The 24,446-nt window shown below is 41.4% G+C and overlaps 1 protein-coding gene across 4 annotated transcripts in view; it reads left to right on the forward strand.

The window, feature by feature from the left end:
• The window catches only part of SYNE2 (spectrin repeat containing nuclear envelope protein 2), a 319,436-nt gene that overhangs the window by 176,860 nt on the left and 118,130 nt on the right, over positions 1–24,446 (forward strand). For all 4 annotated transcript variants that reach the window (XM_070750996.1, XM_070751014.1, XM_070751005.1 and 1 more), the window contains 7 exons: positions 817–990; positions 3,072–3,146; positions 5,043–5,105; positions 7,183–7,422; positions 12,662–12,844; positions 16,005–16,133; positions 22,405–22,517. In XM_070750996.1, coding sequence (XP_070607097.1) covers positions 817–990; positions 3,072–3,146; positions 5,043–5,105; positions 7,183–7,422; positions 12,662–12,844; positions 16,005–16,133; positions 22,405–22,517 — 977 coding nt within the window. The remainder of the gene's footprint in view (positions 1–816; positions 991–3,071; positions 3,147–5,042; positions 5,106–7,182; positions 7,423–12,661; positions 12,845–16,004; positions 16,134–22,404; positions 22,518–24,446) is intronic.

Raw genomic sequence — 24,446 nt, forward strand, 5'->3', positions numbered from 1 at the left:
GAAAAATAGTAGCCCAAACATTTTGAAGCTGAGAAAGAGATAGAAAAGCCAAATTATAATTAGTTCATGTGACCTATGTGTTGCATGTATATCCTGCCAATCAACTAAAATTGTGCTCATTGGGAATGCTTTTGACCCTCAAATTACACCAACGCTAGCAAATCTTCCTGTAATATGGATAGCATACAGCCCTAATTAAAGTGGATAATTTAATTACTGCTTTATTGTTGGAGGATATCCACCTTATGCAAACAATCTTTGGCAAGATTAAGCACAGATTAAGAGTAGAAGCGTTACCTGTATTGCATTAGAATATGTTTTTGTGGTCTTGTATACAAACAAATCACTTTTGCTCATTTTCCAGTTTTCCCCACTTGAAATAGGAAAAATGTTTTAAGAAAAGAAAAAGCTCTTCCAGAGAGTCAGGAAGTGATGCTTCTGTCTTAATTAACCTACTTTGCATAGTATTATGAGTAAACTCCATGCTATCTGGCACACAAGAACTCCTGACCACTTGCCCTTCAGGAATTCAGCTGCCAAATCCAGGCAAACAGCTATGAACGTTCAGAGTGCTCTTGGTTTTCCAAATGTCCCTCTAAGCTATGGCTGGCTGCATACATTTCCAGCAGGCCTTGCGTTTTGTGTTGGGTCGCTTGGCTTGGTTTTCAGCTGTGCTAAGGAAATACTTTAGTGCAAAGAAGGCGCCCAAAGATAACCATGAAAACCATGCTACAGTAAGACGTCACAAGCTGTTCACAATTTTCTTTCGTGTCCTCATTTTTATATGATACGACATGTCTCAATATTGTTCCGTAGGATGAGGAGGTGGAAAGAGTAAAGCAACAGATTGCCCTATTATGCCAACAGAAAGAGGATATTCTAACAGCTATGAAGAATGCCTTGGTGGAACTTCATCAAAATCAAGAAACATCAGAAGTTGAGGACAGTGATTTAGAGTCCCCAGAGGAAAAGGAAAGTGCTGTTGTGCAGGTAAGTCCCTTCAAATGGTTTCATGGAAATATGATGTGTGTGTGTTTGTGTATGTGTGTGTGTATGTGTGAGTGATAGGTTTTAAATCCCATCAATACCGGTTGGCGTATGCCCAGAAGCGTCTGAAACGGGTGGGTGGAGCTTCTCGCTGCTGCTACTGGTTCATAGGACTGGACTGGATCGGTAGCAACCCATCGCTGGTGTCTGTGCGTGTGTGGCTGTATAAACATATATGTAATGTTAGAATATTTTTATCCTCAGTTACTCAGAAGGTGTGGCAGATGCTCCTGCCTGGCACGCTGACATTTTGTTGTGCATTTTCTTTTGTATATATCACATCATTGTCTGAAAGAGAGGGATTAATGTATGATCATCACTGTTTCTTGGCGGTAGAAAACCAGGAAGAAAAACCCTTAGAGATCAGAATTCAGTGCTTAGGAGGAAATTAATTTTGGACTTAAAAATTATATTCTAATGAACAGGGTTTCACAGTTATTTTCAGCTTGTTAGAAAACGAAGGATTTTTAAAAATTGTAACTCAAAAGAAATTAAAATATTACTTTACGCAGTGATAGTGTCCCAAATCAGTATATATGTATTAGGAGGGGTTATAGGTCCCGGGTTTCTCAATCAGAATTCAATATATAGCTGAAATGTAACAAAGATAACTTTTCCCAGCCAATCCCCATTTAATGTTTCATGGCCATTCACTGTTCAGTCTCACTTTTTGTGAAATTTTGCCTATTGCAAAGGCCAACATTAGACTGCTATCTGATAGCAGATTATAAGCTTTTAATCTAATCGGAGACTATTCACTGCATTCTACTTTATTTTTAATCACTCAAATGTATAAATCAATTAGAAATATTAATAATCATTCATGGGTTGTTTTTGCCAATCCATATTTAAGGGCTTCAGTAAGAACAGAGTTTTGTGGGTATTTTTTTGCAATTATTCAAATCATTGAAAACTTGATTGGCAATAATATGATTCAAAATATTAATCCATATTAACTTATAAACTATAAAATACATATGAGGGTGGGGTACATGTATCTATGAGATGCTATTTTCAAACTAGGATTATTCTGGTGTATATATATTGTGAAAATAATACTCAGAATTATTCTTTCATCTCAGCTTCTTCCAAGTGTCTTGCATCTTTCTATGCTAGAAATAGAACTACATTTAAAATTTTTAAATGGAACCAAGCTGGGATGTGAGACAGATTATATAATAGTTGGGTTTTCTTTAGTATATTGAATTCTCTAAAGAAAAGGTCGGAATATATATCTAGTGACAGTGCTAAAAATCATAAAAATAAAATATCATTATATAAAATCTATAACTTAAATACTTGGGAGAAGAAAGGTAATTTTCTCATAAAATATGCATTAATAATTTAATATTAAACAATAAACTTAATACCTTTATGGCAGTTGCCTAAGGATTTTTCTAACTTTTTATTTTAGACTTAAAGTAGGAATGCATTACCATTACACTTAGGTTTTGCCAGAAATGCAATTGGATTTTAAATATTGAGTTTATGTCATTGTTATTCTGAGATAAGTAGCATATACTGTACATATACTGTACATCTACAGATAAAGATATATTTTCTGGAATAATTATTTCATATTATTTTAAAGAAACAGAAATACCATATAAACCCATGAGACTACATGAGACTAACTTTAGTTAATTAAATAATCTAAGAAAAACCTTGCAGTAGTGAATTCCTGCCCTGGGGTGTGGGATTGAAATAGATGACATACATGGTCCTATCCAACCCTTCCATTCTATGTTTTTGTCAAAATAAAATAGATGCTAAATAAAACACAGAGCAACTTAATATAGCTATAAAATAAACAAGTTCAGGGATCTGAAAAAATGTGTTGTAACTGAAGGATTAAAAACATTGGAAAATAAACAGATTGCTGTGACGTGATATGAGATAATGCCTACAAAACCACTTTATTTGGTTATTTCTTACTATTTCTGAGAAGCATGTATACCTGTCAGATGGAACGTATTTAAGGCCTGCCATAATAACGGGTGGGTTTCTTTCTCTGCATGCTGCAGCCCAAAAAGCGAGGCTCCTTGGCTTTTTTGCCTTCCTTGGTTGAGGAAGCAGAAGACAGTTCATTCCACAATGAAGTAAGTACACTGAGGAGTATAATGGAGCTGAGTCTTATTAGAGAAATAAAAGAAGGCAGTGAAAGTGAGCCAGTTAGTCATGGCAAAGTTATACTGATAACTTTGGGAATAAGCAGCATGTTAGAATTATCTTCTTAAATGCAGATTTTGATTATGGCAGTATTATAAAGATGAGATTTGAGTGTCATTAGGAAATGATTGAGGATCTGTTTTTCTCCCTGTCTCTGATGACAGGATGATTGTGGATCATTTGCTTGTTTGTTTGTTTGTTTGTTTGTTTGTTTACTTACTTACTTACTTACTTACTTACTTACTTACTTACTTACTTACTTACCTACCTATTTGCCGCCCCTCTCAGTAGACTCGGGGCAGCTAACAACAGTAATAAACAGCATGTAACAAATCTAATGTTTAAAATAATTAAAAAACCCTTATTAAAACCAAACATACACACAAACATACTATGCATAAATTGTATAGGCCTAGGGGGGAAAGGGTAGTTCAGTTCCCCCAAGCCTGACGACAGAGGTGGGTTTTAAGGAGCTTACGAAAGGCAAGGAGGGCGGGGGCAATTCTGATCTCCGGGGGGAGCTGGTTCCAGAGGGTCGGGGCCGCCACAGAGAAGGCTTTTCCGCTGGGTCTCGCTAGACGACATTGTTTAGTTGACGGGACCCGAAGAAGACCCACTCTGTGGGACCTAACCGGTCACTGGGATTCGTGCGGCAGAAGGCGGACCCAGATGTATCCTAACTTCCGTAGATCATGCTTTTGTTTTACTCAGTTTTATTTTGATCTGATCTGTTTTGTTTATGTGTTACATGCTTTATAGTTGTGAGCTGCCCAGAGTTGTTTAAGAGGTGGGAAGTCTAAAAATTATTTAATCAAAATAAATAAAATCATCCCGTGCAGGACTGAAGTTAGGATAGTTTGAAAAAAAAAATTCAGTAATGGCAAAAACTGCTGCTTTATTTTGCAACTTTTCCATAATAGTTGTGGGAAGTTGTAAATTGTTTGCTCATTGATGAATGCATTCACATCTATTCTATTTTTAGTAGATGCATTGGTGATGAAGGGAGTTTTAATTTGAGAATGCAGTGCAATCTGTATCCCATTGCAAGAACTGTGTAGGGACATTGCTTAGAATGCAATATTGCGGGCTAGCTCATTGCCAGGAGTTCAATTCTGACTGGCTCAAGGTTGACTCAGCCTTCCATCCTTTCAAAGTGGATAAAATGTGGACCCAAATTGTTGTGGGCAATATGTTGACTCTGTAAATGGCTTAGCACTGTGAAGTGGTATATGAATATAAATGCTCTTGCTGTCTTACTATAATCTCTCTTCTACAAATCCCTCATGTTTTGAAATAAAATGTGACTGAAATGTCTGGTAGCATCTTCATCTAAAAACTTCATTGCCTCAGAGTGTCTTTCATATCTAACTTAAAGAAGCAGGCTGTATGTAGATTTAGAGAAGCCATCTAAAATAAAATCTAGTACCAACTATTTTTGGTGTCTGAACATTAATTTTATATTCAGAGTAGTTTCCATAATTGTGAATTGTTTTCATTAACTATTTTATTTCCAAGGGGTGCTTTATCAGAACAAGAACGAATGCATAGGCAGAAATTAAGAGTTTTTTTCTGGCTCTAAATATGGACAAAAAACCCCTTTATAACAATTCACAATGTGGACAATACATGAACAATAATACTGCAGTTTTATTCATCCCTATGAACTTCAGAATAATCCAGAATCCTTTTTTAGGATTATTTAGTTCCAACTTTTGCAGTTATACTGGTAGGTGATCATTTAATTTTGGGTGGCTGCAACTGTGAAGCTAGAATCTTAGCAGTGAGCAACTGCATAAGGGGAAAAAAAGCTCTTACTTTCTTTACAGGAGGTGGATACTGATACCACAAAGGCCATGTCCAGTAAAGATTCTCTTGACATTTCAACCCAGGTAGGTGTCATAGCTATTAAACTGTTAAACATTTAAATTTGTATTTCAAAATATAATGATTTGCTACTTGGAAAACCAAAATGATAAGAAGCAAATATATTTCCCAACTATTGAGTGGTGGGAATAAAAAAAAATTACTGCCATTTAGGTGGGTGTGATGTGGTGGGTGGGGCTTGGTGGATGTGACAGGGGAAGGATACTGTAAGATCTCAATTCCTACCCTACTCCAGGGGAAGGAAACCACAAAATCTCCATTTCCACTTGATCAGCTGGGACTTGGGAAGCATAGGATAGATGGGGACGGAGCTAATCAGAAGTGGTACTTACTGGTTCTCCGAACTACTCAAAATTTCTGCTAACAGTTCTCCAGAACTGGTCAGAACCTGCTGAAGCCCACCTCAGATATGTATGTTGTATTCAATTGTGAATAAAATCATAAAGAGTTTTTCCCAACTTAGAGCTTTCTAGATGACTTATAGCTATGATCCACCCTAGCTAGTGTCTTGAGAAAGCTTGGATTAATTACAATTTCTATGCAATAATTCAGAGCATTTATATTCAGATCTTCTGTATATTGGTCTAATATCATCTGATCCATTAGAACATTCTGGACTAACTAAAACAATGTAATTTATTTTCTTGAGATATAAGAATAACAACAACAACAATAATAATAACAACAACAATAATAATGAAAGGATTCAATTGGTGGATAAAAATGCCTAAATTAGTCTGAATATCTGATTCACTGCAATGGATTAAAATAATTCAATGGTTATACTTTTTTTAAACTTTTTTCTCTTTCTATTTGTCAGTTTGTCGCATTCTGTTCTGTTTGTGTTCGGTGTTATAGTCTCTTCTTTTTCTATATATTTATATGTTTAACCCAAAACACTACAATATAGCACTAATATGTAATAGAAAAGAATATGTATTGTCTTTTTAATGTGTATATACTTAATATTTTTTTTTCAAAAAATAAAAAATAAAAATAAAATAATTACTGTCATTATGATTCCTTACAGTTTTAAAAAGCTACCCAAAGCACATGGTTCTGTGTTATTAAAAGCATCATAAAATAGAACTATATCAAACACAATAGCACTAATTAAAACAAATAGTAGAGGATAAATAAGAGTAAAGTCCAAAGGCACTAAAATAGTTTTTATTACAATGCCTGGGAAAAATAAGATAGTTCATTATCTAGCACTTGAGAAAAAGACTGCAGCTGATGGGGGTCATATCTAGGGAGAGAGCCCTAAGAAGTACCACTACTAAGACACTAATGACTACCAGATACCTTCATCTGGCTCTGAAGAAGGGCTGCAGGCAGGACTTAAAGTTCAAAGAAGGTTGTATATCCACTTTTCCAGCTACAAATATTTCAGCCGTTGCACCCATGAAAACACAAGACACTATTACCCACTTGGGAGAATGCCAAAATTCTTTTTTTTTTTTAAAAAAAGGGAGAGAGTAGAATGAAGAAGGGATTAAGCATACTTGCTTGTCATGAAATACTAAAGGAATCTTGAGGGGAGGATGAATTGAGTGACATTGTTCAAACCTTTGTTTACAAACTTCATTTGATAACCTTCCCTTTTGTGAAGGAAGAAAATCTCCCTTTTCCCCCCTCGGGTTTTATCTTCTTGCTTTTAATGTTAATGCCTTTTTGAGACCAAAGTTCAAAAGCAATACGTAAATATTTACTCTGGGGCCTACGCTCCAGCTTTGAAATCTTATCTGACAAGCACTAGAAAAACACCTTTCTGTAGGTCCGGTGGGATAGCATTTAATAACAAGCTATGAATCAGCCGACTTCCTGTTTCGTCAGCCTTACCTGTGGCAATGCAAATGAGTTGCTAAGAAGCCTGTTGTGCTGGATCACATGTTGTTGCTATTGGCTGTGATTACTTTTTCTTTCTTTCTCTCCATCTTTCCTTTCTTTAAATGTATATAGCCCTATATTTAAAGAAAACCCAATTGGCAAAATGTGAGAATTCATGCTGCTTTCTGAGCACATGCTCGTTGCTTTGGATCTCATATATATCCTGGAGGATTCGGCTGTTTTTTCTTTCAGGGCAAACCTTCCACCCAACTCACCAGCCCTCCCGAGTGGTTATGGAGATCACTGAGCAGCACAAAGGCAAACAAGGACACGGTTAAGTCTGACACGGAGCCAGCTCAGGTCCTCTATGTGTGCCAGGCTCAGATTGCTGAGCTGGAACTGTGGCTCGATGAAGTTAAAGAGTCTCTAGGATCAGAAGCCCAGATCTGCCAAATGCAACAGTCGGTGGAGCAGCATCTAGCTGCATGCCAGGTAAGAGGAAGGACTGGCTTAACTTCACCACTGCTTTATGTAAACCATCAGCTTTTTTTACAGTCACTCTACACAGTACCAAATGTCTCCAATGCTTTTATTCCTTGAAATGCCCCTTTAGTTAGGTGGGTTAAGGGGCGTAGCTAGATCAATTTCCCAACGTACTTGACTCAACCAATCTCTGCTAACTTGGGCAGGCACTACAAGACAAACAATCTCAATCTTGTTTTCATCTCATTCGTAAACAGGAATGGGCAGAATGTAGACAGGGGTCTATTAAGCCTGATATTTTATAGCTGATCAAACAAGCGTTTCCAGTTCCCAATTATTTAGCAGTAGTAGCAACAATATATTTCCTATCTAAAAGGAGCTATGAAGTAATTAAGTTTTGGAATAATCAGGACTGTGAACTCAATTCGGTGCTGATTATGAAAACTAACTCCTACACAAATATTCTGAAGGCAGTGTGATAACCGTTTTGAAAAAATAGATTTTGCCTGCTCCTTCTAGCGTATACAGCAGTGTTTCTCAACCTTGGCAACTTGAAGATATCTGGACTTCAACTCCCAGAATCCCCCAGCCAGTGTTCGCTGGCTGGGGAATTCTGGGAGTTGAAGTCCAAGTATCTTCAAGTTGCCAAGTTTGGGAAACACTGGTATACAGTATGTCTCAGGCCCCAAAATGCAAAAACTCCAATAACATGTAGATGCAATACGTTTTGTCCTAATTACAAAATGCTAACCTATTTGTCCCCTGATTATGAGTCATCAATGCAATATTTACTTATAAGGGTATGAAATCAATAATTCAGAAACCTGGAATTCCAGTTAACACTCTTAAAAAGCCCTGCCAAGATTCTAGTCAGCATTACCATAAAGATGGATTTTACACTTCATGGACAGTGCCAAATGAAATATTATGGGCTTAATCAAGTTTCTAGCACTCATTGTGACACAGGTGAATAAACTAGATGAAAGTACCAAATGAAAAATCTTACACTATTTTCGGGGCAAGAGTCCACTACCTGATGATTGGACTGTACTCCAAGCCAGATGAAATTTTCAGGCAAAGATAGTAGTATATCTTTGAAGCCTATCACATTTCAAAGAACAAGGCAGAAGGGTATTTGTGCTTAGCTTCTTTTCGTTTAAGATTTTTTTAAAGCATAAAACGAAAGTATAACTTCACTGAGAAATTAAATGAAAATGTGAATCATTATTACTTCTTTTGTGGGGCTAATGGATGCTGGTTTTTCCAGAAATACTAGGCATGAGGATTCTTGTAGATTTTTCAAAATACGGTTTAATAAGATCATTGAAAGTATTGCTAAACTTCCTATTGTTTCTGGACAATTTTCTACAAACAGAATGTTTCAGAAGAAATTATTTACAGATTTACAACAAATATAGTAGGGCTTTTGTACTAAGCCTCACCCAAGTGACTTTAGAAGTAGATGGGAAGAGAACTGGTACAAGAATACTTAAACTTAATCATTCATGATATTTGGGGGAAATAGTGATAGAAAATTTGGATTCTAATGTTTTTGTATGGACCCCAGAACAACCTGCACAGGTTTTTTTCCTTTATCTCATCTTTATTAAATAAGAAAAAATCTCTGGTTTCTCTTGTGAGGAGTAAGATACAGTACAACAAAATCCCATTAAAAGGTAACACTTCTTGCTACAGTCAACCTTCTAAAGATACTCAGTGAAAATAGTAAGGGCTCTATTAAAAAGCTAATAGTAATTATGAACTTGTAGTCAATTCATCTCTGCCATTGAAACCTGCTTTTAGATATCCCAAATTACTATAGCAACACACCTCATGGATTCAGAGAAGTCCTCGTGTTCCTGAGTTACTTGGCTGATCATTGCGCTGAGCATGTCAAAAGAAAGCAATATTTTTCTCTATTGGTTAGTGATTTTGAAAACATTATCCATGAATCATGAATATTGCTGCTGCTCTTATTTTCCCTCACATTGTGCTTTCCACAGCTCTTTAAACTTGGCTTCCTGGCCTCTTGCTGTCCCTTAGACCAGTGATTTTCAACCTTTTTTGAGCCGCGGCACATTTTTTACATTTTAAAATCCTGGGGCACACCACCAATCAAAATGAAACATAGAAACATAGAAACATAGAAGTCTGACGGCAGAAAAAGACCTCATGGTCCATCTAGTCTGCCCTTATACTATTTTCTGTATTTTATCTTACAATGGATATATGTTTATTCCAGGCATGTTTAAATTCAGTTACTGTGGATTTATCTACCACGTCTGCTGGAAGTTTGTTCCAAGGATCTACTACTCTTTCAGAAAAATAATATTTTCTCAGGTTGCTTTTGATCTTTCCCCCAACTAACTTCAGATTGCGTCCCCTTGTTCTTGTGTTCACTTTCCTATTAAAAACACTTCCCTCCTGGACCTTATTTAACCCTTTAATATATTTAAATGTTTCTATCATGTCCACCCTTTTCCTTCTGTCCTCCAGACTATACAGATTGAGTTCATTAAGTCTTTCCTGATATGTTTTATGCTTAAGACCTTCCACCATTCTTGTAGCCCGTCTTTGGACCCGTTCAATTTTGTCAATATCTTTTTGTAGGTGAGGTCTCCAGAACTGAACACAGTATTCCAAATGTGGTCTCACCAGCATTCTATATAGCGGGATCATAATCTCCCTCTTCCTGCTTGTTATACCTCTAGCTATGCAGCCAAGCATCCTACTTGCTTTCCCTACCGCCTGACTGCACTGTTCACCCATTTTGAGACTGTCAGAAATCACTACCCCTAAATCCTTTTCCTTTGAAGTATTTGCTAACACAGAACTGCCAATACAATACTCAGATTGAGGATTCCTTTTCCCCAAGTGCATTATTTTACATTTGGAAACATTAAACTGCAGTTTCCATTTCTTTGACCATTTATCTAGTAAAGCTAAATCATTTACCATATTACAGACGCCTCCAGGAATATCAACCCTATTGCACACTTTAGAGTCATCGGCAAATAGGCAAACCTTCCCTACCAAACCTTCCCCTATGTCTCTCACCCTAAGACACTTTCCTCTCTTTTTCCATCCCTGTCTCCTCCCCACCCTTGTGTGTGTGTGTGTGTGTGTGTGTGTGTGTGTATACACACTCTTGAACCATTTCCAAAAACAGGTGAGGGCTGAGGGTTTTTTGTCTCTTATTCTTTGGGTGCTTTTTATCATATGCTTTAAATCAAGAGTCACTTCTCTCTCTCTTTTGTTTCTCTCTTGCCTCTCATTCTCTGTCTCAATCATTTTCTCATTTCTCTTTTTTCCCTTTCCTTTTTGCTCATTTATCTCTCTCTCTCTCTTGCTTTCTCTCTCTCTCTCTCTTGTTTTCTTTCTCTCTGACACTTGCTTTCTCTCTCTTTCTCTCTTTTCTCTCTCTCTTGCTTTCTCTCTCTCTCACTCACTCTCTCTCAGCAAAAAGTTGCGAGACTGGAACCTGAGCTTCCTTTTTCGCGGCACACCTGACCATGTCTTGCGGCACACTAGTGTGCCATGGCATACTGGTTGAAAAACACTGCCTTAGACCATCTGAACCAGGACTGGGTTGCTCCCAGTTCAGACCGATTCTTAGAACAGGGAGCACCAGCAGCAGCAGGCTCTGCCCGCCCACCCATAACGCTTCTGCGCATGCACACACAGCAAAATTATTTACAACCCACCACTGAACGGAACATTTTCCAATATGTCCTTAACACGGGCATTCTGTTCCTGTTAGCCAATCTACTCTGGTACCACTTTTATCTTTCACATGTGTCCTAATTGTCAATCTTTCAGGCAGCAAACTTATGAAATGAAGTTAGGGTGATGTTATTCTATGAAGAGGAAACTACTACTGCCCAGAAAGTAATAGTACACTCAAACAATGTTTTAAGCCCATTAGTGCTCTCGACCAGAATGTATTTTTAGGCTTAGGTCCTGCTCATTTTCAACACACCTCCTCTAGATAAAAGTTGCAATGGGCAGAGTTTCTCAACCTTAGCAACTTTAAGATATGTGGATTTCAACTCCTGGAATTCCCCAGCCAGCCCATCTAGCTGGGAAATTCTGGGAGTTGAAGTCCACACATCTTAAAAGTTGCCAAAGTTGAGAAACACTGGCCTGGAGAATGTGTATGCCGGAAGTCTCCCAGGTCAAGGAGAACGATGGTGGGGAGGAACAGAAGAGAACATTTCTCTCCCCAGGGAGTCCCTTGAATGAAATTGCTGGCTCAAGTAGCAAGATTGGTCCTTTCCTAGTGATCTTTCAGAAAATTAAGACCAGGCTTTTCTAAAGAGTTGTTGGAGATTGAAGGAGCAGAATGAAATGTGGGACTGCTTGTCTTGGAGAGAAAGAGTGTGCTCTGGGTTCACTATGGTATTGCAATATGTTCTACAGTGTTATTTGTTTGATCTTTATTGCCTCTTTAGCTTTTTAAGCTGATAAAAATCAGATTAATGCAGTGAAACAGCTGCAATGATTAATAAATACAGTATGTGGAAGGGGAAAGTCAGAATTGGAAAGAAATCATCTCAGGTGGACATTTACAGAAGAGTTGTAGGATGAAATCGGCATGCCAATATCATTATATGAGGCCAGGCTTCAGATTTCTGGGACCCGTGGCTCTTTTCTCTTTCTACTAGAAGAATGGGATCCATAGTATTTTTTGGAGGGTGAAAATTTGGGTGCGTCTTGTACACGGAATGTAGCCCTGCCCAGCCTTTTAAATAGAGGTTTAAGAAGCTGAAAACAGAGAGAGGCTGTGCAGGGCTACAATGAAGGTTTCACAGCCATGGATAAATGCCTCTGTAATGGAGTTTTCAGAGACTGAAAAAGCAGGGTACAGAGCTCACAACCAATGAATCTGTTGCTAAAGTTCACCTCTGGGAACAGCTGATTGAAGGTATTCAGGGAGGCCATCCATCCCCCAATTAGATTTCTTCTTATTTTCCTCCCCAAAAACTAAGGTGGGTATTATACTCAGAAAAATACGGTATGTAATAAAAAAGGCAATTCCTCTGAATGTATGCTTACCTTTTTGTGAGAGGTACATGAAATGTATAAATCAACCTTCATGCCCCATATCCTCAGAAGCTTAAGGCGGTGACAGGAGAGGGGGTCATAATTTTGGATGGGCCTTTCCAGGCATTGGAGCGGTCAGTCTTTAAGCTTTAGAACCTTCAGTAAATAAATGTTTTGTGAATGATTAACTGCTTGGCTTCTTCAGGTGATGTTAACAGAAATTGAACAGAAACTCATGTGGCTATTGGAGGAGTGCAAAGGCACGTCCACTACCAATAGCTCAGGCCTCGAACAAGAAACAGAGCACCTTTCCTTGAACCTTAAAAATGTGAAGTGCAAGTTGGAAAAAGTCCACCACATGCTCCAAGAGAAATACACCGAAGAACAGGTAAACGGAAATGTCTAGAAACTTGAAGAGTCACTATTATGCTGCCTGGCTGCCAACAACACTTATTGCATTTACTTAAAGCTGACCTGATCAATCTGATGCCCTTCATTTATGTGGACTTCAGACTCCTAGAATTCTCAGCATGGGAGAATTCATGTTATTTACTTATTTTATTTATTTATTTATTTTGCCAAGCATGCACAAGATAGTAGGTATTGGTATAAACATAAACATTAGCAAAGTAGGTACAGGTGAATTAGGCAATAGGATAGTAGGCACAATGGTGCACTTATGCATGCCCCTTACAGGGTGAGCTTGACTGTAGATAGTCTAAGGATAAAGTTTTTTGGCTTTGGAGAATAAACCACAGAGTCAGTAGTGCATTCCAGGCATTGATTAGTCTGTTGCTGAAGTCATATTTGCTGCAGTCAAGTTTGGAGCAGTTTATATTAAGTTTAAATCGATTGTGTGCTCATGTATTGTTATGATTGAAGCTGAAGAAGTTATTGACAGGTAGGACATTGTGGTAAATGATTTTGTGAGGTCAGATCGAAGACAATGAATTTCTAGGCTATCTAAGCCCAAAATTTCAAGTCTGGTGGAATAAGGTGTTCTGTTGTGAGCAGAGGAGTAGAGAACTCTTCTTGTGAAATATTTTAGACTCTCTTGATTTTATTGATATCTGATATGCAGTGCAAGTTCCAGACAAATGAGCTATATTCAAGAATTGGTCTAGCAACTGTTTTGTATGCTCTGATAGTACAGTAGATTAATATTGCCAGAGAAGAAGCTATGCAGGATTAAATTAATAACTCTTAGTGCCTTTTTGGCAATGTGGTTACAGTGGGCTCTGACACTTAGGTTATTAGATATGAGTACTCCAAGGTCCTTGACAGAATGAGGATCATCTATAAGATCGTGTCCTCCAAGTTTGTATTTTGGGTTCTGATTCTTTTTGCCAATGTGTAAGTCAGAGCATTTATTGGTTGATAATTGAATTATGATAATTGAAGGCAACTTATTTGCCAAGCATGAAGCTTGGAGATAACTGGTGGAAAGGATGTGTATATGTGCATATCATGCATATTAATTACGACTACAGGTAATTCCAGCCTTCTGAAAGTTGGAGTTTTGTAGGCATCTACTCTGGGATCACAGTTCCCTGAATTCCCAACACATTTGCAGAGCCCTTGGTTGGGGAAGAGCTAGCTTGTGGGAATGCATGTGTTACAATTACTGTACTTGCATTTTCAGCTCCACTTAATGTTTGGTCTATTGAGCAGAAAAATCATGCATTATTGTTGTGCTGAAAAGTATCGGTCTGCCATGTAGGTTTGTAAATGGGGAAAACATAACAGTTGCCTTTCTTGAACTTCCTCCTGCACATCAATAACAAAATAGCTCATTACCAGTAGCAATCCTTTCCTGTACTGTGCTTCTTTCTCTGCGGTTTTTTTCTAGCATGTGGCATCCAAAGGTAAATGACCGTTCAGTGTAGAGATGGGTTAGATAGTGTTCACAAGGTTTGCATTGTTGCTAAATATTGCAGCATTGAATATTTCAGTTATGTATTTGTTTTAAAAATTTCAAATAGCCATTTATCTCAAAAGGTGATTCTGGGTGGCGAACAATTATGAAATCAATTAAAACCCCTCCCCCCACATATTCATTCATTCATTCATTCATTCATTCATTCATTCATTCATTCATTCATTCATTCATTCATTCATTCATTCATTGTCTCTAGATGTTGTTTCCCCCCCAGATCTGCAGATATTGTCCCTTTTCTGCTAATGGTATTGTTTGGTCAGCATAAGAATATACATTCACATAATTATTTTGCTAACCATTAAGAAAAACCACCATAATCCCAGCTGTTTACAAGCAGCTTCAAACTGGTGTGTGTATATATATATGGCAGATATAATCTGACTGCAAAAAAGGCTTTTTTTAAAAAAAAGGAACAAAAACACTGAGTCAGAGAGTACAAATGGAACATTAGTTCTCTGCCATTGGGCCTTCCTCCCTGGATCCTTATGATTGTCTGTTCATAAGTGCCCATAATTGGATTTAGTTCTCTGCAAAAAGAAATTTCCTTGTGCTTAGAGATGACATGGCCTTGGTGATAATGTATTTGGGGCAAGAATAGCAACAATTATTAAAACTATTTTGAAAACCATTTTTGAAGCGCTGCATGAAAGTGCTCCAGGATTGCTTCATGCAGAGGCTCCTTTGCTCGGGAAGGATGGGGGATGGGACAAGAGAAGGAGAGAACCTGGTTGCAGCAGCAGGAATGAATAAATGAGTATCGTGGACTGTGATGATGAAACTGAAGCATCTTCTCGTGGCCTGCAAGCCACCTCAGAAGAATAAAGTTGATAATGATGAATAAAAATATTATTTCACTTCTCTGTCATCGCTGTAGGCTGCTAGAGAGCTCCAGGTTTGATTTAAAATCATTTCCCAAGCAAATCTTTGTGTACACAATAAGATTAGGCTCAAGCATAGTGTACAATAGTGGGTATGTCTGGCAGGAAGAAAGTCCTAGATTCAATTCACATATTTCCAGAGAAAACTCCTGCCTGAAGCTCTTAAGAACTCCTGTCAGTCACTAGCAACAGCATTGGACTCAGTAGATCAGTACTCTGACTCAATATATGGCAGCTTCCTGCAATTCTAACATACTGTGTTCAACCAGATTTGGTGGATAACATGAATACAAGGATAGGAATTTAAAGGAGAGAAGCCGTGGGTAGTAAACAGCATGAAGTCCTTCCCTCAGTAGTTGCTTTTTGCCTGTTATCCTTTCCCTACTATCCATCTGTCTATCTTGGCTAGCCTTCTTGTCTTTCTGAGAGGAAAGTGAGGGGAGTAGGAAGGCTATAGGGAGAAGCAGCAAGATGAGGAATGATTAAGAACCTCCTGCTTCTCTCCTCTTATTCTTTTAGGAAAGGAAAGTGTTTTCTAGTCCTTTGCAATCATTCTTTCTGTGTATATTTTCATCGTAGAAAGGTTCTTACATGTGTATTTTTACTGTGATGCTTCTGCTTTATTAAAAAAAAACCTGGTAGCATAAGAAATGTATGCATGTTCTCTCTGTATTTTTAATAAAATATCAGTGCAAGCTTCTTCTTAAAAATAGTACTCTTTCTTTTTGAAGATGAGCACTAAAGGAGAGATTTCGGTCAACTTCCCACAGTCACTTCATTTGGATTCCTCTAGTTCATTTCCAAATGGGACCACAGAGAGATCTCTATTCATTAGACCAAAAGGTTTTGAGCATAAACAGGTAATTTTTATATATTAAATTACATGCCGTTCATTTTGTTGGACCAGAAAACAGCATAACTGGTGTACAACCCACTGATTCACAAATACCCTCCTGCTTTCAACTGCCACCTGCTCCTTGAACAGTAGTGAGTCCAGGGGAGCCCCCTAGATTATGTACTGGGCCTGTCTGGGCAGTTCTCCGTACTAAAAGAGCGGGTCCAGCAGTCACGTGGGTTGCTCACTGTCCAATCCGATGGGACTGAGCCTAGTATTTTTAAAGCCTGCTGGATCCGCCCCTTCCCCAGAATTCGCTCAGTCCCGCATCCAGCTCGTTCCTCTCATAACACCTTCCCTTCGTTTCTTCTCTTCAAAATAAAAGTAAGATTTCTCTTCCTTCGATTAGAGCTTGCCTGAAATTGTTGCCAGCCGTAGTCGGCTCGGCTCTGTTAGGGGAGAAGTCTGCAGCTCAGCTTTCCGTGGTTTTTTTCCTCTCCGCTTGCTCGCAGCTGCCGCCGGACTGGATTTTTTTACAATCCTCTTGGCTTGGAGGTTTTTCAGGCAAGCTATTGTAATTCTAAAGGGCTATTTACCTCCTGCGGTGTGAGACATTCTCAAGTTCCCTTGATAGTCTCCTGGACTTAGTTTTTTGCCCTCCGTAATTCAAACTCGGAGCGGTTTGTTTTGGCGCGAAGGTCCTCGCGCCCATTAATTAGGCACTTTCGGTTTGTCTTTTTTGGCTATCCGTCTAGTGCTTTCAGTCCACCGCCTGACCCTGGAGTAAGCTGTGAGTTACTCAGGCCTGTTTCTCCATCGGCTTGGCCTCCAACCAGTGTGCCTTGGTTACTTTAAATTAAGTTTAGTGAGGCCTGCCACGCTGCATTTAAGGACACGAACTCTGGTTCTGCCCAGATTGCCCTTAAATCGTAGTAGCTCCTGGGCCTAGGAGCAGGGTCCCCTTCCTCTTGGGAAAGCTATTTTAAACTTCTCCCACCAGTTTTTTGGCTCAAGTCTTGTCTTCTGTAATTTGTTCAGACTATGACTTCTTTTCCCAAGAGAGGCACAACTAAAGGTCCCAGAGAGGTTAGGCCTACTGGTGATGAAATTACTAGTATCCCCCAGGCCTCTTCCTCCTCTTCTTCAGGAGCCCACTCATTGGCCAAGTCCACCAGGGCTGAGAAGAGAAGGGACCTAGCCCTACAAAAAATCCATGAAAAATCTGCCAAACGTTTAAAAGTGCAGGCCCAAGCGCACATGAACCCAGACCCTCCAGAGGCTTCTAACCTGCCTCCCTCTGGCGTCCCTGTGCTATCTCTGGATGAGCCAAACCTAAACAGACCCCACCCTAACCTATGGGGCTTAGGTCCAGAGGAGCCAGACATTATGGAAGATTCCTTACAGCCAGAAACATCTCAGGCTTTCAGGGATTCTTCTACTATTCCTGCTGATATTTCTACCTTACCTCCGGAGTTTCAATCTATTTTTTCTGTACTGTCTAAGGCCATTGATGCCAAACTCTCGGCCATCAATGTGCCCTCTCCGTCTCATCCCCCTCCACGCTCCTCCCGACCCGTGAGCTCCCTTTCATCCTTCAGAGCTCCAATCAATGAGGATTCGGATTCTTCCCAGGAAGAGAATGAGGACGTGGACGCAGAAGAGGATGATGACCCCTTTCAACATCTGTCGGAAAATGAGGAATCTCAAATTAAGATTCCAGCCCCGGCTGCCATTTTTCCTTTTCAGCTTTTCAAATCTCCTTCTCAAGGCAAGAGTATCCACGGGTTTAGACGGGCAAGAAAAACAGACTACTCCTTCCACAGACCCTCCGGAGGAGAATCTACCTTACTTCATGGAAGAACAGGAAGATAAAGAGGTAATTCCTATGCCAAAATTGTTCAAAGATGCCTTGCTTAAGCAGTGGGACCATCCAGCTTCTGGCCTTAACCCCACTTCCAAGGACAAAAAATTATACAAGCTCTCCCCTTCGTATGAAGAGCTCCTCACCTGCCCAAAACCCGATGAACCGGTCAAAACCCTCCACTCTGCAGCAGACATGCCTGGTGAAGCAGAGGAGGTTCTCCGTCCAGAAGACAAGCGTCTTGAGCAAATGCTCAAGAGATGTTTCTTCGCAGACACCTGGGCCATTAAGAGTGCTGCAGCAGCATCCTTCTTTTCCAGAGCTATGCTCTTGTGGCTTCATCAGCTCCAACAACATATACCTCCTGATGATCTACGAGGCCAACAGGATTTCAATAAGATCTTCGCAGCCGCCCAATATGTAGCAGATGCTACATTGCAATCTTCTAGATTTGCAGCCAGGTCAGTAGCGGCCTCAACAACGGCCAGGAGACTCTTATGGCTTCGCCCTTGGCAGGCGGGAGTAAAACAAAAGTGGCAACTGGCCATGGGTCCATTGAAACGCGATCTCCTATTCGGAGACCTTCTGGATCCTCTCCTTACAGAGACCACAGACAAGAAGAAGGTTTTAGGGCCTACCACCAAGAAGGCCACCAAAACGCAGCCTTTTCGACGCCCAAGTCGTCAACAGGATCAGGGGTTTGCCTTTCAAAGAAATCCAGGTCAGTATTCCCCTCGCTTTCGATCCCAAACTAGGAACACCAGAGGTAGAGGATCCCGCTACCAAAGAGGATCCTCCTCGACCAGGGCTTCCAAAAAACCCAGATGGTGAGTTACCTTCCTTTCCCATAGGCAGACGCCTGGCTTGGTTCTCCACCAGATGGCGCCGCTCTTGTAAGGACCCCTGGGTCATTGACACTGTAGAAAGGGGTCTCCGTTTAGAGTTTATTTCTTCTCCCCCTAAACGTTTTATTTCTTGTCCCTCTCCCAGTTCTTCCCCATCTCGTATCCGAATGGAGGAAGCTATTTCTCATTTGTTGTCTATCAAAGCCATTCAACCTGTCCCCTCTTCCCAGAGAGGTCTGGGCTTCTACTCTATCCTTTTTATGGTCCCTAAGACCTCTGGAGGTTGGAGAGCCATCTTGGACCTCAAAAATCTGAACCAATTTATTAAATATAGAAAATTTAAAATGCATTCCTTGTCATCCATCTTAGCCGCCCTTCATCCTGGGGACTTTATGGTCTCATTGGACCTCACGGAAGCCTACCTCCATATTCCCATTGCCAAATGTCATAGGAAATTTTTACGTTTCGCCTTCCAGGACAGGCACTATCAGTATAAGGCTATGCCCTTCGGGCTCTCCTCGGCTCCTAGAGTCTTTACCAAGCTCTTGGGAACCCTGGCGGCCCATATCCGTGCCACGCCCATTCATATTCATTATTTAGATGACATTTTAATTCATGGAAATTCTAAAGAGGGCGTAGCTGCAGATCTCTCTTTCACCATGTCTGTTCTACAGAACCATGGTTTTTCAATCAATTTCAGTAAGAGCCAACTCCTGCCATCTACCTCCATTTTACATCTGGGAACCATCATTAACTCAGAAATTTCCCAGGTCTTCCTCTCTTCTGAGAGAAAACAGAGTATATTGGAGCTTATTTCCCATATTCAATCTCAAAGAACAACCTCCATCGTCACCCTGTCTTCTCTACTGGGAAAGATGGTGTCGTGCATTGGTATTGTTCCCTGGGCTCGTCTTCATGCCAGGGAGTTGCAATGGCTTCTGTTACCATTCCAGAGATCGGGGAACAGCAACTCGACTCGTCGCATCTCTGTTCCATCCTCAGTACTCAGATCCCTCACGTGGTGGACTTCTCCAGCTCTGGACAAGGGATCTCCCTTTAGGTGCCCGGACCAGTTTGTTGTCACCACAGATGCCAGCCTATCGGGCTGGGGAGCCCATGCCCAAGGCCTAATAGCCCAAGGCACGTGGTCAGCGGAGGAAGCTTCCAGGCCCATCAATTGGTTAGAATTGAGAGCTGTTTCTCTGGCCCTCAAACATTTCAAACCTCACATCATCAACCAGCATGTCCTGATCCTTACGGACAACATAGCCACAAAAAGTCACATTTGCAGACAGGGAGGCACCAGGTCCAAGGCCCTCATGAGGGAGGCCCTGAAATTAGGTCTTTGGGCGGAGAGACATCTCCAGTCGCTACTAGCCGATCACATATCGGGAGTCCTCAACGTCCAAGCGGACTGGCTCTCTCGATCGACTCTAGATCCAGGAGAGTGGAGCCTCCATCCGGCCTTGTTCCAGCAAATATGCCTCAGGTTCGGTCACCCATTGCTAGACCTGTTTGCGACCAAGGCCAACGCTCAGCTCCCTCGATTCATCTCCAGGTTTCCATCCCCTGGAGCAGAGGCGACCAATGCTCTCAGGATTCCTTGGCCTCCAGGTCTACTGTATGCCTTCCCTCCAATTCCAATTCTCCCAGACGTGATCCACAAGATCATCCTAGAGAAGGCCCGGGTAATCCTAATAGCCCCTCTCTGGCCTCGCCGGCCTTGGTTCGCGGACCTCCAACATCTGTCCGTCCAGGACTCCTAGCGACTCCCCGTTTCGGTGGATATGTTGCAGCAGGGTGCCTCGCTTCATCCAGATCCGGAGTGGTTCCACCTCACCGCCTGGCTATTATCCGGCGCGATCTAGCCCTGCGAGGGTACGACCCGGACACAGTGGAAATCATCCTAAAGGCCAGAAGGGGGTCTACCAACAGGATTTACGACCATACCTGGTCCAAATTCCATCAGTGGTGCTCTCAAGAGGATTTGTCTCCCCTGTGCCTTCCCATCCACAGGATAATTGCGTTCCTCATGAAAGGGTTTCATCAAGGCCTTTCAGCCAGCACCATCCGTCGCCATCTGGCAGCTATTTCTTCCGTCTTGGCAGGGCCTCGCAGCCAACCAATCCGTTCCTTCCCGGAAATTCAAGAATTTCTCAGAGGAATTTCCAACCTCAGACCTTCTAAGGTCCACAGATATCCTTCCTGGGACTTACCACGGGTTCTCCATTCCCTTACTCAGGCACCATACGAACCCCTGAAATCAGCGTCCTTCAGGTATCTATCCTTTAAGGTAGCGTTCCTAGTGGCGATTACATCCGCCCGACGCATATCTGAGTTGGCAGCTCTTTCAATCAGACAGGACCTCTGCCAGTTCCATTCAGACAAAGTGGTCCTGCGCTTGGACCCCACCTTTCTACCCAAGGTCAGCTCCATGTTCCACAGATCCCAGGATATTGTCTTACCTTCCTTCTGTCTTAAACAGAACCATCACCTTGCAGTCAGATGGCACACTCTGGACCTCACCAGAGCTCTGAGAATATACATCCAATGCACAAGACCCATTCGAAGGTCTGATGCACTGTTTGTGGCCTATCATCCCACATCCATGGGATCCAAAGTGTCCTCCACAGTAATAGGCCGTTGGATTAGAGGGACCATCTCAAAGGCCTATGAGTCAGCTTCCTTCTCCATTCCAAGGAATATTACAGCACATTCCACCAGAAGTGCTGCCACATCTGTCGCTTGGGCGACTCAAGCCCCATTGGAAGAAGTCTGCAAAGCAGCCACTTGGGCCTCGCCAAACTCCTTCATAAGGCATTACAAGATTGATTCTTAAGCTTCAGCGAACGCTGCCTTTGGCAGAAGGGTACTCCAATCCGTTATCTCTCATGATAGCGAACTAATCCCACCCTAGGGATTTATCTATTGGGTATGTCCCACGTGACTGCTGGACCCGCTCTTTTAGTACGGAGAATAGGCGTTGATTGCTTACCTGAACGCCTCTTCTCGTACGATGAGCGGGTACAGCAGTCACTTCCCTCCCTTATATGTTGCCTTCTATGACTATACCTTAACCTGTTTTTCCTTCTAATCATGAGAGTTGAACATTATTGAGCCTTCACATCTGAGCCTAAGTCTACGGATTCACGAATTCTGGGGAAGGGGTGGATCCAGCAGGCTTTAAAAATACTAGGCTCAGTCCCATCGGATTGGACAGTGAGCAACCCACGTGACTGCTGTACCCGCTCATCGTACAAGAAGAGGCGTTCAGGTAAGCAATCAACGCCTATTCTCCATGAACCAAAGAATAAATTACATAATGTGATGGGATTGGTCCTCTAGAGTCAATTGTTTTCCTTAGCTCCTCTGGGATGAAATAAGAGAGCCTCAGTTTCAGTTTCTTGCAGTTCCCTCTTCTGAATGTTGATCTCAGAAAAGCAATAAATAATAAACGAACATCTGAATTTGTGGGTTCCCAACTTCATTCCTACAGCATCTTATGATGAAACAATATAAGGCGTTTTTGTTGGCAAATTCCTACTTCTTACACTTCAATTTTCCTAACTTTGTTTTTATTTCTCCTGAAGGAACTGCTGCTAAAGTTGTCTGAGCAAGACAATCTCATTGACTTCCTAGAAGTGTACATGGAGAAAATTCAGCCTCAACCTAAACTCAATACAGTTCTGGAACTACAAACAAGGTATTGTTGGCAACCTCTACTGTGCAGGTAGCAAAATCTCAGAGAAGATGCGTGTGTAGGCACGTTTCGTCAAGGTTCTTTGCTTCCCCATACGTGTATCCCTCTGCGAGATTTTGCTACCTGCATAGGTGCGGGAAGCAAAATTGCGCTCGATCCCGCACTCGCGCTCCAGAGCCATGGAGCTGCGCACTATTAGCCAGCTGTTCCAGCAGCAGCCCAACAGTGCCTTTAACGACAGTGATCTCTCGGTTAGCGCGGGGGTTACGTTCCAAGACCTCCCGCGCTAACCGATTTCCGCGTTATACTGGATGCGGAAGTAAAAACCACCATCTGCGCATGTGCGCCATTTTTTTCATGGCCGCACATGCGCAGATGGTGGAGTTTGCGTGTGGGCGGTGGGGAAGACCAAGGGAAAGTTCCTTCAGCCGCCCAACAGCTGATCTGCTCCGCAGCGCGGAAGCAGCGAGGAGCCGAAGATGGGGTAAAGGCAAAGGGGAAACCCCATCTTCGGCTCCTCGCTGCTGCCGCGCTGCGGAGCAGATCAGGTGTTGGGCGGCTGAAGGAACCTTCCCTTGGTCTTCCCGCCGCCCAGGCAAAGGGGAATCCCCAAGATCGCTTGCCGCTTGCCGCTTTGCAGCTTGGAGCCTTGCTTCGCCTCCTTCGCTGCAATAGGCAAGCGGCAAGCGATCTTGAGAAAGAGAGAGAAAGGAGGGCGACTTGCCAGTCCACGCCCCCCTGGATGAACAGCCTCGCATGGCCCCAGCGCCGGGCTCCGCTGTTGCCTCCGCCCCCATTCGGCTCTGCAGCTGAGAGGCCTTCCCGGCAGAGCCCTCCCCAACAGCTCCCGCCGCCAGCGCAAAAAAGAAAAGAAAAAAAAATCCCCAAAAGAGGCAGGCACAAAGCGGGGGCACAAGGGGAGCTGCCCGGCAGAGGTTGCTTTTTTTCTTCTCGTGGGCAAGTGGAGGGGGGGAGAGAGAAGGGAGGAAGAGAGTGTGAGAGAGGAAGAAAGAGAGAGAGAAATGATAGAAAAAAGGGGAGAAAAAAGAGAAATGAGAAAATGATTGAAGCATAGTGACAGGAAAGAAAGAGAAAGAGACAGAGAAGTGACTCTTGGTGATGACGTATAACGTCATCGGGTGGGAAAAACCGTGGTATAGCAAAAAAAACACGGACTTATTTTTTAATTAATATTTTTTGAAAAACCACGTTGCAGCGTTTCGCGCTAATCGAGAACGCGCAAATCGAGGGATCACTGTAATCTCAAAAACTAAACATGATTGGATCTTGGACCTTGTTAATACTTGAATAGGAGACTGTTAGAATCTAAAGCCTGCACACAAGATTCAAATATTTAAAAATATCTAAAAATGCCTTCCATGCTATTGCCAAGAAAATGTCATAGCCATATCATGTAATCACCACAGGCAATTTCAACTCAAAAGAGCCATATATAATATAATGCAGAATGGCTTGAAAGAGGAATTAGTGGAAACTTCTTTTTCTTATTTTAATCTTTTCATCACTACAAAGATAGGTAACCAATTATCCTCCAGATACTAGGATTTCAATTCCCATTAGATCTAACCAAGATGGTAAAGGATTGCAAGAATTTTACTGCAAAATACCTGAATGAGCCATACTACATTCAATGAACATATATTAGAATCATAATGGCTTTTGCTCAAAGCAGCCTCTGCTACTTTCTTTTTTCCAACTACAGTAATAAACCATGATAACATAATGTGACATAACACAATCTTGTCACATTGCTGGAAAAATGGAGATAACCTGAAGTTACAATTTTCAGTGGCAATCGTATATGCTCCATTTTGTCATTTCACCTCTATATCTGTATTAGAAGCAGGATGTTGATATAGTTAAGTCTTTGCTATGATCCAGGATTTATGTTCTGCACATTTTTATATTCAC

The sequence above is a fragment of the Erythrolamprus reginae genome, chromosome 1, assembly GCF_031021105.1.
Source record: "Erythrolamprus reginae isolate rEryReg1 chromosome 1, rEryReg1.hap1, whole genome shotgun sequence".
Lineage (NCBI taxonomy): Eukaryota > Metazoa > Chordata > Lepidosauria > Squamata > Dipsadidae > Erythrolamprus > Erythrolamprus reginae.